At 47.0% G+C, this 15,789-nt stretch overlaps 1 protein-coding gene across 2 annotated transcripts in view; it reads left to right on the top strand.

Moving 5' to 3' along the window:
• The first annotated feature begins 3,031 nt into the window (after nucleotides 1–3,031).
• RMC1 (regulator of MON1-CCZ1) overlaps nucleotides 3,032–15,789 on the top strand; it is a 78,859-nt gene continuing 66,101 nt past the window's right edge. Inside the window, exons 1-6 of one of the 2 annotated variants that reach the window (XM_075353349.1) lie at nucleotides 3,032–3,269; nucleotides 4,297–4,373; nucleotides 6,184–6,268; nucleotides 7,489–7,545; nucleotides 14,319–14,405; nucleotides 15,637–15,777. In XM_075353349.1, the coding sequence (XP_075209464.1) occupies nucleotides 3,168–3,269; nucleotides 4,297–4,373; nucleotides 6,184–6,268; nucleotides 7,489–7,545; nucleotides 14,319–14,405; nucleotides 15,637–15,777 (549 nt within the window). In that variant the 5' untranslated portion in view covers nucleotides 3,032–3,167. The remainder of the gene's footprint in view (nucleotides 3,270–4,296; nucleotides 4,374–6,183; nucleotides 6,269–7,488; nucleotides 7,546–14,318; nucleotides 14,406–15,636; nucleotides 15,778–15,789) is intronic. The other variant, XM_075353350.1, reaches the window with a different exon arrangement.

The following is a 15,789-nucleotide window of genomic DNA, read 5'->3' as shown; positions in this document are numbered from 1 at the left end:
TAAATAAAAAATATCCATACATACTATGCACTAAATAACCCGTATACTGTGCACCTGAAAAGAATAATTCCCCCACTATGCCCCTGACAAAAAAGTTACCCCGCATTGTCCCCCTTATGATACATGGCCTCCACACTGTCCCACTCATATACGATGACCACTGCACCATCCCTCCACCATGAATTCTGGCTGCCACACTGTCTTTCCTTATGAAAATTATCCGTAAAACCATGCCATCTCATTAACCCCTTCACCCCCGGGCGATTTTCCGTTTTTGTTTTTTCCTCCCCGTCTTTGAAGAACCGTAACTTTTTTATTTTTCCGTCAATCTTGCCATATGAAGGCTTTTTGTTTGCGGGACGAGTTGTACTTTTAAATGAAACCATGAGTTTTACCATATAGTGTGCTGGAAAATGGCAAAAAAATTCCAAGTGCGGAAAAATTGCAAAAGAAAGTGTGATTGCACGATTGTTTTTAGGATATTTTATTCACCGTGTTCACTATATGATAAAACCGATGTGACAGTGTGATTCCTTAGCTCAGTATGAGTTTGTTGACACATGTATAGGTTTACTGTTATCTAAGGGTTAAAAAAATCAGATGTTTATGCTAAAAAAGTTTGTCATTTTTTGCGCCGTTTTACAAAAACCGTAGCGCTCTCAATTTTCGGGATCTGGGGATCAGTGACTGCTTAATTTTTGCATCTTGTGCTGATGTTTTGAATGATACCATTTTTGCGCAGATGCAACGTTTTGATCGCCTGTTATTGCATTTTGCGCAAAATTTGTGGTGACCTAAAAATGTAATTTGGCATTTGGATTTTTTTGCTGCTACGCCGTGGACCGATCAGATTAATTTATTTTACATTTTATAGATCGGGCGTTTCTGAACGCGGCGATACCAAATGTGTGTATGTTATTTTAACCCTTTAATTTTTAATGGGGCGAATGGGGAGATGATTTGAACTTTTAGTTTTTTTATTTTTTTAAATCTTTTTTTAACTTTTTTTTTATATATATATATATATATATATATATATATTTTACTAGTCCCCCTGCTGCATTGCTCTGATCTGCAGAAGAGATACTCTCCTTTTACACACGGCCCTCTGCCAGGTGTAAGAGGAACTGACTCATGATAGTTACAGGAATCATCACATGACTCTGTGCTACCATGGCAACCATCGGCTCTCACGTGATCATGTCACGTGACTTCCGATTCTGCCGGGTAAGTTAGAGCTTACCGTGGCTGGGATGTACAGTGCAATGTGACATAGACAGCATGGTGTAAGGGGTTAACAGGCACGGGTGGAGAGCGGATCCACTCATGCCTGATAGCCGCACATGTCAGCTGTTCAAATCAGCTGACATGTGCAGATCTCTCCGCTGGCTGCCCGCAGCAGCCGTCAGTGAGTATACCGACATGAGGCAAGACCTGTGATATAAGCAATGGCCTCCACACTGTTCACATCTTCCGTGCCCTTCGCTACATGGCCCCCTCTCCATATTGTGCCCCCTTTTCACACCCTACAGCCTCCACAATGTGCCCTCACATTGTCCTTCATATACTGCTCCCCTCATACTGTGGCCTCACACTGTCCTTACTGCCTCCCATAATGTGCCATCACTTTGTATACGGTGTGAACACCCGTATTCCCCCCTCGACACCCTACAGTAAAAGTCCCTTATATTTCCAACTCTACGGTGGAGCAATTACCTTTGTGGTGCTCTATCCCACATACCCTGCTCCCCATATGGCCTGCACCCCCCATATCACACACACTACACCCCCATATGTCACACACCCTGCACCCCCATATCACACACACTACACCCCCATATGTCACACACCCTGCTCCCCATACAGCCTGCAACCCCCATATCAATCACACTACACTCCCATATGTCACACACCCTGCTCCCCATACAGCCTGCACCCCCCATATCACACACACTACACCCCCATATGTCACACACCCTGCTCCCCATACAGCCTGCAACCCCCATATCAATCACACTACACCCCCATATCTCACACACCCTGCTCCCCATACAGCTTGCACGGGACATACTAAAAAGAATGATGAAAAGGAATAAATAAGAATGAGGATAATAACTTATTAGGTGTATATTATGTAGATGTATAAAAGGTTACTTTGGCAAGTTAGACATGGAATGGACATTATATATGAGCATTATAGGTGTGGAATGATCAGGAAATATATGTAGATAATAGGAGAATGAACACATATGGCATATAACCAGGTGTATATTACGTTACCTGAGCGTTCATTCCCCTATTATCTATATATATTTCTTAATCATTCCACACCTATAATGCTCAGGTAACATAATATACACCTGGTTATATGCCATATGCGTTCATTTTCCTATTATCTAAATATATTTCCTGATCATTGCACACATATAATGCTCATATATAATGTCCATTCCATGTCTAACTTGCCAAAGTAACCTTTTATACATCTACATAATATACACCTAATAAGTTATTATCCTCATTCTTATTTATTCCTTTTCATCATTCTTTTTAGTATGTCCCGCCAGAAATGTCTTCATTATAGAATGGAGTAAAAAAAAAAATCATCTAAGAAACACCAATAAAATGACACTAAAAAAATGCTAAAAAGAGCCATGAAATGTCAGACACAGAAATAGCTGGGGCTTCTGCTGTTAGATTTGTGATTTGGTTATAAAACACCAACAAGACAATGAAGCCAGGACACAGCCCGCCCTGAGGCCACGGTCCGACGCGGCCTGGTCTCTCACAGATCGCGTTGTCATGTGATCACATCAACCATCATCTGATGCCATATCACAGCGGCTCAGTGGTGTCCTATACCACACTACTGAGCACGTGACAACACAACACCCCTACAGCCAGAACCAGAGTGGACTGTCCCATACTGGACTAATGCACATGTGACAACACTACACCCCTACAGCCATGATAAGAGTGGACTGTCCCACGGAGCAACATCACAGTGTTTAGTGCAGTCATGTGACACACGCGGAAGAGGTCGGTCATGTGATGTGACGTCACCGGGTAGTTCCTGTGGGGGGAGCAGAGTCTCACAGTGCGAGGTTTCTGTGTGAGGTGCAGGCTGTGCACGGCGGAGCGGGGGGGCTGCAGCTGCGCACCCGGCCATGGACAGCGACGACTTCTACCTGGAGCTCAGTGACAGGCCGGTCCTGTTTGAGAAAGCCACAAATGTCAACAGTGTGTTCTTCGATGAAGCCAATAAGCAGGTGACGCCTGTGCTGCACAGTGTACGGCCAGACATACGCTGTACCCGTGCACGCTGTATACTGTGCCACTGTACACCATATATATGTATTAAATACACACACTGTGCCCCTGTACATCCTATGTATGGACGCTGCGCCCACCTATTTAGGCATGCTGTGCCCCCCTATGTATGCACGCTGCGCCCCCGTACGCCCTATGTATGCACACTGCGCCCCCGTACGCCCTATGTATGCACGCTACGCCCTATGTGTGCACGCTGCTCCCCCGTACGCCCTATGTGTGCACGCTGCTCCCCCGTACGCCCTGTGTGTGCGCGCTGCTCCCCCGTACGCCATGTGTGTGCACGCTGCTCCCCCGTACGCCCTGTGTGTGCACGCTGCTCCCCCGTACGCCCTGTGTGTGCGCGCTGCTCCCCCGTGCGCCCTGTGTGTGCGCGCTGCTCCCCCGTGCGCCCTGTGTGTGCGCGCTGCGCCCCCGCGCGCCCCGTGTGTGCGCGCTGCGCCCCCGCGCGCCCCGTGTGTGCGCGCTGCGCCCCCGCGCGCCCCGTGTGTGCGCGCTGCGCCCCCGCGCGCCCCGTGTGTGCGCGCTGCGCCCCCGCGCGCCCCGTGTGTGCGCGCTGCGCCCCCGCGCGCCCCGTGTGTGCGCGCTGCGCCCCCGCGCGCCCCGTGTGTGCGCGCTGCGCCCCCGCGCGCCCCGTGTGTGCGCGCTGCGCCCCCGCGCGCCCCGTGTATGCGCGCTGCGCCCCCGCGCTACCCTGTGTATGCGCGCTGCGCCCCCGCGCGCCCTGTGTATGCGCGCTGCGCGCCCTGTGTATGCGCGCTGCGCCCCCGCGCGCCCTGTGTATGCGCGCTGCGCCCCCGCGCACGCTATATATTTCCGCTGCACCACATTTGTCCTTTTAAGGTTTTCCATACCATGGTGCATACAATCAATGTTTTTTTCTTTTGCTCTCTGGCATCTTTTGTCGGCTGTACTATATAATGTGTATATTTGTATTTTTATATAATGAGATATGTTCTCTTGCAGGTATTTGCGGTGCGTTCTGGTGGAGCCACTGGGGTTGTAGTGAAGGGGCCGGAAGACAGAATTCCCATCTCCTTCAGGTACTGTTGTTACCTGTAATATACTTATTACTTTATCTGCTGGTTCTTTGCAAGAATTTATAATATCAGAAATGATAAAACGGAGAACCCCTCCTGAACACGACACGAGACCTAGCTATAGGCAGCTTTAAGACCGTACATTCCTCCTGGGTGCTGTACTTCAGAGCTGCAGCCGGTCACCTTCATGATCAGAGCTGGCAGATTCCTTTTCAAATGGTAAAGTTGAAGTGTTTTTGGGACTCTGATATTGATGGCCTCTCCTAGGGTTCAGCTCAGACGGCCGTAAATTCTCTCATCTGAGGGAATTGGGACGATTCTGCAAATCACACTGATCAGAGTGTTTATAGAGTGATCGGAGTTTTTTGCATAAGGATAAGATGGAGACATTTTTTTTTTCTTCTCCATCTTCCTTATTGTTAGTCCATGAAAATTTGCCTGCAACTCAGATGTCATCCGGGCGCTAGCTGATGTTTTCCATGGACCCATTGACTTGCATGGCTGAGTGCAATATAATATTCATATTCAAATCTGACATGCTTGCAATTTTATTCTTGGTTCGAGGAAGAAATGAGACATGCTCGGTCCCATAGACTAACATTAGTCCGAGTGTGATTTGATGTTTTGTTGGATCACACTCGGACCGAAAATACAGTGGTGTGATCCCATTAATATCAGATTGATGATGTCTGAATACCAGGAACAGCCTTTTCAAGATGTAATGAGAAGAGGCTGATAAATGATGAAGGGGGTGTAGAATCGCTAAGATATAGGGACCCCATCAGGCTGAGCAGCAGTGTGGCCGGGGGTTAGAACCTCACTAATCTGATATTAATGATCTTTCCTAATACTTTGGTTTTGCAATACTCAATAAGTTTTCATAATTTGAGACAACAGAAGGGGATGGTATATAAAATATAGAATTAACTGTTACCTGATTAATGCCCCACCTACCCTGCCAAGTGCCAAAATCATTCACATGACCCCTGTGGCCAATCACTGGCCTCGGCATTGATACTTGCATGTTCAGCACATGACCACTGAAGACAATGATTGGCTGCAGTGCTCACGTGGATGATGGATGGGATATCTTCACTACAGAAATGGATCAGCGGGGGAGTTATGATTATTTCTATATTAACATTCTCTACTTTTGACCAAGTCTTTTAAAATCCGTCACATGTCATGTGATGTTACCTGTGTAGATGCCATTGTTTTGTATTTAACATAGTGTCTTTCTCCTGCGCCTTTCTGTTTCTGAGATGTGGGTGGGGTCCTCCTTCTTGAGGACCACTCCCACTTGGCTAACAAGGCCAGATTTACATACAAGGAAGAGGGGGGCCATATCTCAGGATCAGAGAGAAGCAGGAACAAAAAATAAACCTTGCCAGATTCAGGGGAGAAGAGGCATTCAGACCAGGTAAAAAAACAAAACAAAACTATGAGAAGTTCTCTTTAAATACACACCAGAAACTGAGATTTTGCATATGCAAATGTAAACATTTTAGCCCAGTGTATTGGGCCATTTCCAAGAGACTGGAAACAAACTAGGCTCAAACACTGCTATGTACTTGGGCAATACTCTGCGGCCTTTCTACATCCCTACCACTGACTATACTGAGGACTGTGCAGCAGTGTAGTGTAGGGTATCTTATACATGGTATATGGAGTATGCAAGTCTTATACGACAATGTACAGTCCTCCAGATTACCTGTTTTATAGTCACTTTGTACTTTTTTTTTTTATACATATTCTTCACTGTTGAATTTCTCAGTTTTTGGTTGTTGTTTTTTTAACACTGTTTTTTCTACAGGATGGAAGACAAGGGCGAGGTGAAATGTATAAAATTTTCTCTGGGAAACAAAATTCTGGCTGTGCAAAGGACGAATAAGACTGTGGTATGTGACCTGTAAATGATCAGACATGGTAGAATGATAACATCTGACAGTCGTAATATTTTGCTCCACTTTATAACGCTATCACTGCACTGTATACTGTGATTTGTCCTTTAAGAGCCGGTCACCGGTACATGCTGTTATGGTGAGGTTATACTGCCAGGCAGCACGTTGGAGACTGACACCTGCACAGAGATCTCGTCCTTTCACGGATAGATTCTGTATAGAGTTAGGGTTGTATAGGTGGTGACTTATCTGCTCTCTAGGGCTGAAATATTGTAATGGCTATACTACAAGATAGGCGATCATACAATGACTGCCTCGATAGGTCTGCATTCAAGTTACCAAAACCAAAAGTGTGTCGTTTTGTCTCCGTCTGGGTGGTATTCATAACTATACCATTTTTACTGTAGAGGAAGACTGCGCTTGCCAAAAGGACCACTGCAAAATTCATGTAAAACATGTACGTCATTATTGTCATTGGGCGACATGTCCCTGATCAGCAGATTGGAGGGGTTGGATCGGCCATAAGTTTTGTAGTTCCTCATAAGTATTACAACACTGTAACTCTCTCCGCTATGGGGGCTACATTTACCCACATTCTGTCTTCACACTTATCTGTCCACATATTTCCGAGGTCACAATGAGACGGTTCCTCAAGCACAGATTACATATCACCCTGAGTAAATCCTGCAAGTGTCAGTTTCCATTAAATATTTTTTTTTTATATAGTCATTTTGCATCAGTTTTCCTGCCACATTCACACAAGTGAAATATTGGTCCATGTTCTGCCTACGAAAAAACAGACAGGACTCATACTAATATTTTGATATTAGGTTGTTCAGATTTCAGTGACCGAATATACTTGTGAAAATATTGCCAGCATTCACTAGTTTCTTCTGTATTGTCTGGGGATACTTGTCTATGGGTACATCCAAAAAATTGTTTCCCATACAGATCAGGCATATAGCATTGGATTTTTACAGATACATTGCCATTCTTTAACATAGCAAATTGTATTTGGCAGTGTAAATTTTAGTAACTGTTGCTATATAAAAATGCTTGCCATATCCTTTGCATACAAATGACAATACAGATGAAGAATTGCCTTTTTTATGACAATGGTGACCAGCAAAGTTCCTTTTTAAGCTTTTGGTATTTTTTTGAAAACTTAATTTATATTTTTTTAAAACGATATTAATTTTGTATGATCTTATTCACAGGATTTTATCAATTTAATTCAAGATTATTCTCAGTTGGAATATTCCCAAGAGTGTAAGGTAAGCCGAACAATTTTTTGATTTTTATCTTGAAATTAAATTCCATTTTCCTGAAATGTAGCTGCTGCGCCCACTCGGCCAGGGTCTGGCCAATCACTAGTGGTTGAGCTCCATAGAAACCAGCTGTACTCCATGAAAGATAAAAGCTCTTCTTGCTGGAGAATGTCGGTAGATAAAAAAAAAAGTGGACCAATTACAATCTTGATAATTTTCATGTTGTATAACTGAACAATTTGTTTTTTCTTTATATCAACAGGTATGACCAAAATATTGAGACCATCACACATTTTGTTTTTTTTACAAAATTTGCTCCTTTAGTTCTTAGTGGCAGTTTGCATTAAAGGGTATTCCCATTTCCAAGACCCTACCCTAATATGTAAGAATAATAATAATATTAGCAAATACCTGCAATTAGAAATGTAATGCAGTTCTGATTCTCTGTCACTTACCTCATGTGCAGGGCATTGCAGGACCTTAGGTATCCATGGTTACAACCACTCTTAGTGACATTTGCCGTGGTCATAACCACAATAATAATAAGTAGATGTGTGTATTAAAAGAAAAGAAAAAAATCCCTACGAACGGGTCCTTTTTTAGCAATATTGATTGAGCTACGATCCTGTGTCTGGCATATTTTGGGATTGTCCATTTTATAGATGGGAAGTTAAAGTAATAGGTAGTGAGGGAGCTCACATCATGATGGGGCTTTTGCTTGCGGTATTTTCTACACCTCATATCCCACCACAGCAGCTGTACAAAGGCCCGTATATCACAGTGAGAGAGGAAAACTTGGTATTGGTTGAGCAATGTAAAATGTTTTATATATACCCCCCCCTTTTTTTTTTTTCTTTTTCGCTCCTAATTGGGAGACCCAGACAATTGGGTGTATAGCTATTGCCTCTGGAGGCCACACAAAGTATTACACTTAAAAGTGTAAGGCCCCTCCCCTTCTGGCTATACACCCCCAGTGGGATCACTGGCTCACCAGTTTTGTGCTTTGTGCGAAGGAGGCAACACATCCACGCATAGCTCCACTGTTTAGTCAGCAGCAGCTGCTGACTATGTCGGATGGAAGAAAAGAGGGCTCATATAGAGCTCCCAGCATGCTCCCTTCTCACCCCACTTCATGTCGGAGGTGTTTGTTAAGGTTGAGGTACCCATTGCGGGTACGGAGGCTGGAGCCCACATGCTGCTTCCTTCCCCATCCCTTTTTACAGGGCTCTGGGTGAAGTGGGATTCTATCGGTCTCCAGGCACTGAGGCCGTGCTCCATCCACAGCCCCTGGTACTGCTGGACATGGAGCGGAGTATCTTCAGGGACATGGCCCTGCTACATGGAGGTACTCGGTGTCCCTGTGGGGACCGCGCAGACACACGGCAGCACTGCTGGGTGTGTTAGTGCGCCAGAGACAGCGGCGCTGTCCGCACTAGTGCCATCGCACACCACAGCGTTGCTGGGTGTGTTAGTGTATTGGGTGACTACCGCGCTAACGCCGCTGCCGTTTTTATTTAAGGCGCCGCTGGGAGTTGTGGTGCGCCGGGGACTTCCGCGCCGGCCAGCACTGATATGCCGGCCGCGCTTATTAACTCGAGTCCCCGGCTTCTGGGCCTAGTCTCCCTTCGTTACTGCCCACAGCCCTGACATCAGGGTAGGGGCGTGATGCTGCATAGCACAGCAGCGCTGAGAGCTGGAGTATGTTTTGCATACTCCACCCCTCTCACTGTGTGCACTGTGAAACCGGATTCCCGCACTTTCTCAGGCACGCCCACGGCTTCCTTCTCTATACAGGACGCCGGCAGCCATTAGTGTCAGTTTTCTGTACAATACAGAGACAAGTGTGGAAGACCCTGGCATTCTGATAGTCACACAATCGCTGCAACAGGCGTTAAGCAGCACCTGTGGTGCTAACCCCACTAGTGCAGAAGTGCACTTATAGATATGCTTCTACTATATACATTGCACTGTTTGGTCGCACGTTGTATATACCCTCCTGGATTATGCGGAGGAGTTATCAGCATATTCTCTGGTAAAACAAAGGTGCAGAACCTCATGTTTTTCTTTGCAGCCGGTACAGCATGTATGGCTATACGGCCGGCAGGTTACATAGACCCCCATTGTAGCCGGAGTCTCTGCTAATGGCCAGAGGATGAGGACGGTGTCTGCAGTATTTACTGACAGATTTTCTGACACTATGGCTATGATACTAGAAGCCTAGCAGTCCGGACATGTCTCTCACAACATGGGCACTGTTAAATCATTGATCCATGGCCCCCCTCAGTGTGAACAACTAACAGCTCCGGGAATGTCACACGCATCCCAGAGTCACGGCTCTGCACAGACGTCAGTCCCAGACAGCCTAAGCGGGCTCACTGAGCGGCCCTCGGTTTCATCAGGGTCCCAGCAAAAGGACTCTCTGTGTGATAAGGCGGGGGTACCTGCTCAGGATTCTGATCCTGAGACGGCTCTCAATCTGGATACACCTGATGGTGACGCCATAGTGAATAATCTTATAGCGTCCATCAATAGAATGTTGGTTATTTCTCTCCCAGCTCCTCCAGTGGAGGAGTCAGTTTCACGTATTTTTCTGGACCACTCTGCCTTCAGAGAGGCAGTCCAGGAACACCACACTTATCCAGATATGCGCTTCTCCAAACGGCTTAGGATACACGTTATCCCTGCCCACTGACGTGGTCAAGGATTGGACCCAGTGTCCCAAGCGGCATCCTCCAATCTCCAGGCTTGTAGCTAGATCCATAGTTGCAGTGGGAGATGGAACTGCACTTAAAGATGCCACTGACAGACAGAGGGATCTCTGGTCTAAATCCATCTATGAGGCTGTCGGCGCACCGTTGGCTCCAGCATTCTCACCCTTGGGGCACTCCAAGCTATTTCAGCTTGTCTTACACAGATTGACACGGTTACACGTACATCTGTGCCGCAAGTGGCATCCTTAACCTCTCAAATGTCTGCATTTGTTTTCTTACGCGAGTCAGGTTGCCCTAGACTCTGCGAACCGTGCGGCAGTAGCCTCCGCTACTCCGTGTTTTTAAGCAGAGCCTGAGGAAGGCACATTCTGCTTCCAAAAAAGGGTGCTTAACCAGTTGCCTTTTTCTGCTGACCGACTGTTTGGTGACTGTTGGGATGTAACCATTAAACAGTCCAGGGGTAAGGATTCATCCTTTCCTCAGCCAGGACACAACAAACCCCAACAGAGCAGGAGACAGTCGGGGTTTCGGTCTTTGCGAGGCTCGGCCAGGTCCCATTTTTCCTCGTCCAATGTGGACTCAAAAGGATCAGAGGAGCTCAGATTCTTGGAGGGCTCAGTCACGCCCAAAAAAGAGACAGTCTGAAAACCCGCTTCCAAGGCGGCTTCCTCATGACTTGCGGCCTCCTCTCTCCGCATCCTCGGTCGGTAGCAGGCTCTCCCGCCTTGGCGATATTTAGCTGCCATAGGTCAATGACCGTTGGGTGTGAGACATTCTGTCTCACGGGTACAGGATAGAGCTCACTTCTCGTCCTCCAACTCGATTCTTCAGAACTTCTCCACCTCCCGGCCGAGCCGCTGCTCTTCTGCAAACAGGGTGAACTCTATAGGCAGAAAGAGTGATGACCCCGGTTCCTCTTCAGGAACAAGGTCACGGTTTTTACCCCAAATTATTTGCGGTGCCTATAACAACGGGCCGTTCCGTCCCGTTATAGATCTAAAACTGCTCAGCAAGCTCGTGGACACCAGGCTGTTCCGGATGGAATCCCTCCGCCATGTCATCGCCTCAGTGTCCTAAGGAGATTTCCTAGCATCATGAGGCATCAAGGATGCTTATCCACACGTGCCGTTTGATCCAGAGCACTAGCGTTTCTACGCTTCGTTATAGGAGACGAACGCCTTCTGTTCGTAGCTCTACCTTCCGGCTAGCGACAGTCCCACTGGTCTTCGCCAAGGTCAGGGCAGCAGTAGTCACAGTCCTGCACTCTCAGGGTCACTCTGTGATCCCATATTTAGACGATCTACTTGTCAAGGCACTCTCTTAGGAAACATGCCGACACTGCCCGAACGTTGCGCTGGAGACTCTCTAGAGTTTTGGGTGGATCATCAACTTCTTAAAGTCAGATCCGACCCCGACCCTATCGCTAACATATCTAGACATGGAGTTTCATACTCTCTCAGCGATAGTAAAGCTTCCGCTAGACAAACAGCATTCACTACGGGTTGCAATCTCTTCTTTAAGAACCAGTCGCACACATTGAGACGCCTCATGCACTTCCTACGTAAGATGGTAGCACTAGAGGCAGTTCTTTTCGCGCAGTTTCATCTGCGTCCGCTACAATGTGACATTCTCCGCCAATGGTACGGGAAGTCGACCTCCCTTAACAGAGTCGGCTTTCTTTCTCAGGCGGCCAAGGAATCTCTACGGTGGTGGCTTCTTCCCACCTCATGGTCAAAAGGAAGGTCCTTCCTATCCCCATCCTGGGCGATGGTTACGACAGACGCGAGTCGATCAGAGTGGGGAACAGTTTTTTCTCCACCACAGCGCTAAGGGTACGTGGACTCAACAACAGTCCACCCTTCAGATCAATGTTCTTGAACACAGAGCAGTGTATCTTGCCCTACAAACCTTCCAACAGCAGCTGGAAAGCAAGCAAATCCGACTTCTGTCGGACAACTCCACAGCGGTGGCATACATCAACCACCAAGGAAGAACGCGCAACCGACAAGCCTTCCAGGAAGTCCGGCAGGTTCTGATATGGGTGGAAGACACGGTATCCACCATATCCACAGTTCACATCCCAGGCGTGAAAAACTAGGAAGCTGACTTCCTAAGCCGCCGGGGTGTGGCCGAAAGAGTATGGTCTCTTCACCCGGACGGGTTTCAGGAGATCTGGCGCCGCTGACAGAGGCCGGACGTCGATCTAATGGCGTCACGGCACAACAACAATGTGCCAGCTTCATGGCACGGTTTCACAATCATCGAGCTCTGGCGGCAGACGCCTTAGTTCAGCATTGGTCGCAGTTCCAGCTACCTTATGTGCCACCTCTAGCATTGTTGCCCAGAGTGCTGCGTTACATCAGGACCGACTGCGGCCGCGCCATCCTCGTCGCTACAGATTAGCCGAGGGTGTTGTGGTTCCCGGTTCTGTGGTGCCTCACGGTAGGCTAACCGGGGGCACTACCAGACCAATCAGACTGGCTGTCTCAAGGGCCATTCTTCCATTTGAATTCTAAGGCCCTCAACCTGATGGTGTGGCATTGAGTCCTGGAACCTAGTGTCGTCAGGGTTACCTCAGGACGTGGTTGCCACCATGAGACAGGCTAGCATACCAACGTCCGCCAAGATTGACCACAGGACGTGGAAGATATTCTTATCTCAGTGCTCGGCGCAGGGTGTTTCTCCCTGGCCGGTTGCATCGTCCATGTTTCCTTCTTTCCTGCAATCTAGGTTGGAAAAAGGGTTGTCGCTCAGTTCCCTTCAGGGACAAGTCTCAGCGCTATCTGTATTTTTTCAGAAACGACTTCCTCAGGTACGCACGTTCCTACGGGGAGTTTGTCTTCTCAGCACTCCGTACAGGCGGCCGTCAGAGCCCTGGGATCTGAACAAGGTTCTAATTGCTCTCCAGACGCCGCCTTTCGAGCCTTTGAAAGAGGTCTCCCTTCCCGCTTTCTCGGGAAGTGGCCTTCTAGTAACGGTCTCGTCTCTTGGGAGAGTTTCCGAGCTAGCAACGCTCTCATACAAAGCTCCCTTCCTGGTCCTTCACCAGGACAGGGTAGTTCTGCGTCCGATTCCGGAATTTCTCCCTACGGTGGTATCCCTCTTTCATATCAATCAGGATATCACCTCACCTTCTTTGTGCCCTTGTCCAGTCCATCAATTTCAGAAGGATTTGCATCTGTTGGTTCTGGTGAGAGCACTCAGGTTCTACTTCCCGCATGGCGCTCCTGCGCCACCCGGATGCACTCTTTGTCCTTGTCGCTGGTCGGCGTAAACAGTCGCAAGCTTCTGAATCCACCCTGGTTCGGGGGATCGAGAAACCAATTCTTGAAACCTACAGTTCTTCTGGGCTTCTGGTTCTCTCAAGGCTGAAGGCCCATTCTACCAGAGCCGTGGGTACATCCTAGGCATTACAGCACCAGGCTACGGCTCAGCAGGGGTGTCAGGCATCTACCTGATTGAGTCTGCATACTTTTACCAAGCATTTTCAGCTGCATACCTACGCGTTGGCAGACGCCAGCCTACGTAGATAAGTCCTTCAGGCGGCGATTGCCCACCTGTAGGGAAGGGCTGTTTAACGGCCCTATCACGAGGTATTCTTTTACCCACCCAGGGACTGCTTTTGGACGTCCCAATTGTCTGGGTCTCCCAATTAGGAGCGAAAAAGAAGAAGGGAATTTTGTTTACTTACCGTAAATTCCTTTTCTTCTAGCTCCAATTGGGAGACCCAGCACCCGCCCTGTTTTCTCGGGGTTTTTTCTGTTTTTTCGGGTACACATGTTGTTCATGTAGTATGGTTCAGTTCTCCGATGTTTCCTCGGATTGAATTGGTCTTTAAACCAGTTATTGGCTTTCCTCCTTCTTGCTTTGGCACTAAAACTGGTGAGCCAGTGATCCCACTGGGGGTGTATAGCCAGAAGGGGAGGGGCCTTACACTTTTAAGTGTAATACTTTGTGTGGCCTCCAGAGGCAATAGCTATACACCCAATTGTCTGGGTCTCCCAATTGGAGCTAGAAGAAAAGGAATTTACGGTAAGTAAACAAAATTCCCTTCTTTTTTTTCTCAAGACCAAAAATGCGCGGATTCTGGGCTTCTGCTGGACGAGTGCTACAGAAATAGTGTTCATAACAGACCAAGGAATTGAGTTCTATCAGGTACGTCTGTGCTCATCCATAGGTGCCATGTCGCAGGTAGCGTGATCTTGTAAGAATCCTTTTACTTCTTGGCAAAAAGTGGATCAAATTTTGTAAGTTCGTAAATGGTTTTTCTTTGGAGGTTAAAAAAAAAAGGGAGCTGGCTTTTGAAGAGCATTACCAGGCTTACCAATGGCTTACAACGGATCCTCTCAACAGCCAGCATTCTCACCGATCTGCTGTTTTCATCTCTGGCAGCAGCCTGTTGTAAAGGTGAATGGAGCCAAATGGCACAGCTCCATTCACAGTAGTCACCATTCCTAGGTACTGCAGATCAACTTCTATTAAAAGCAATCTGAGAGCATATTTTCGCTATGTAATCCAAGAGCAGTATGATGCATGAACGGAGACCCCGATTCCAGTGATGTATATTACTGGGCTGTGAGCTGCTTATAAAACACTTTGCATTGAAACAGCAAAAGATTAGCACTACAGGATTCGGTTTCTTGGTGCCTCCTAATCAACTGTTCTATGTAACCTCACCGTCACCACTCATTTTACACAGTTTACAGAAAACTGCTAATCAGTGGGGTGGGTGGGGTTACACAATGCTAAGCATTCTGAGCACTGCTAGTTCTGCAGCAGAGAAAACAGGGATTGTATCAAAATTAAGTAAAGGCGCGATCTGCACCAGAAACGCGTTCGTGTTTTAACTGAAGTAATTAGTCTTGTATGTAAACATGTTTTTGTTAGCTTACCAATAAAGATAAAGGGTTTAGATCCGTGGACCAGGATTTTTTTCTACAATATTATGGCTGCTTCCGTACTCGGCAGTGATGTTACTTTAAGCTCCAGATCAATCCAGGCTAATGTGCTTCACTGGCTTTTTTTTTTTACATTGTATCAAAATGACAGCATGCAGACCAGCAAGTGACACATCATTGGAATCAGGGTCTCTGTCTCTCAGGTTACATAGAAAAATATTTCTTTAAAATGAATAGCCACTATTTATTATACCTGGTAACTGCTGAGCAGTGGAGGGGTCTTAGGTCCCCTGTATTCTGATATTGATGACTTATCAATATAGTAGGCCTGAAAAATCACTCTGCAATCCAGTTCTCCTCTGTCATGATAAATGTGTGGATGCTTTTAGGTAATTTTAAAGAAAACAAAAATCATCCCAGAAAATGTTTTGTAGCGTTGTGTTGGCTCCTCTACTTTTCATTTGTCATCAGTGTTCAGTTTGTTTCAGGTTCTTGCGGAGAAGCGTTCCCTAAAGCTGCTGAAGAGTCAGAGCATCAATGTAAACTGGTACATGTATTGTCCGGAGAGCTGTGTGATCCTGCTGTCCACTGCTAACCTCTGCAATGTCCTGCAGCCGTTTCATTTCAGGGTGAGCCCGGAC

The sequence above is a fragment of the Anomaloglossus baeobatrachus genome, chromosome 6 (assembly GCF_048569485.1).
Source record: "Anomaloglossus baeobatrachus isolate aAnoBae1 chromosome 6, aAnoBae1.hap1, whole genome shotgun sequence".
Classification (NCBI taxonomy): Eukaryota; Metazoa; Chordata; class Amphibia; order Anura; family Aromobatidae; genus Anomaloglossus; species Anomaloglossus baeobatrachus.
This window is presented reverse-complemented; position numbering and strand designations above follow the sequence as displayed.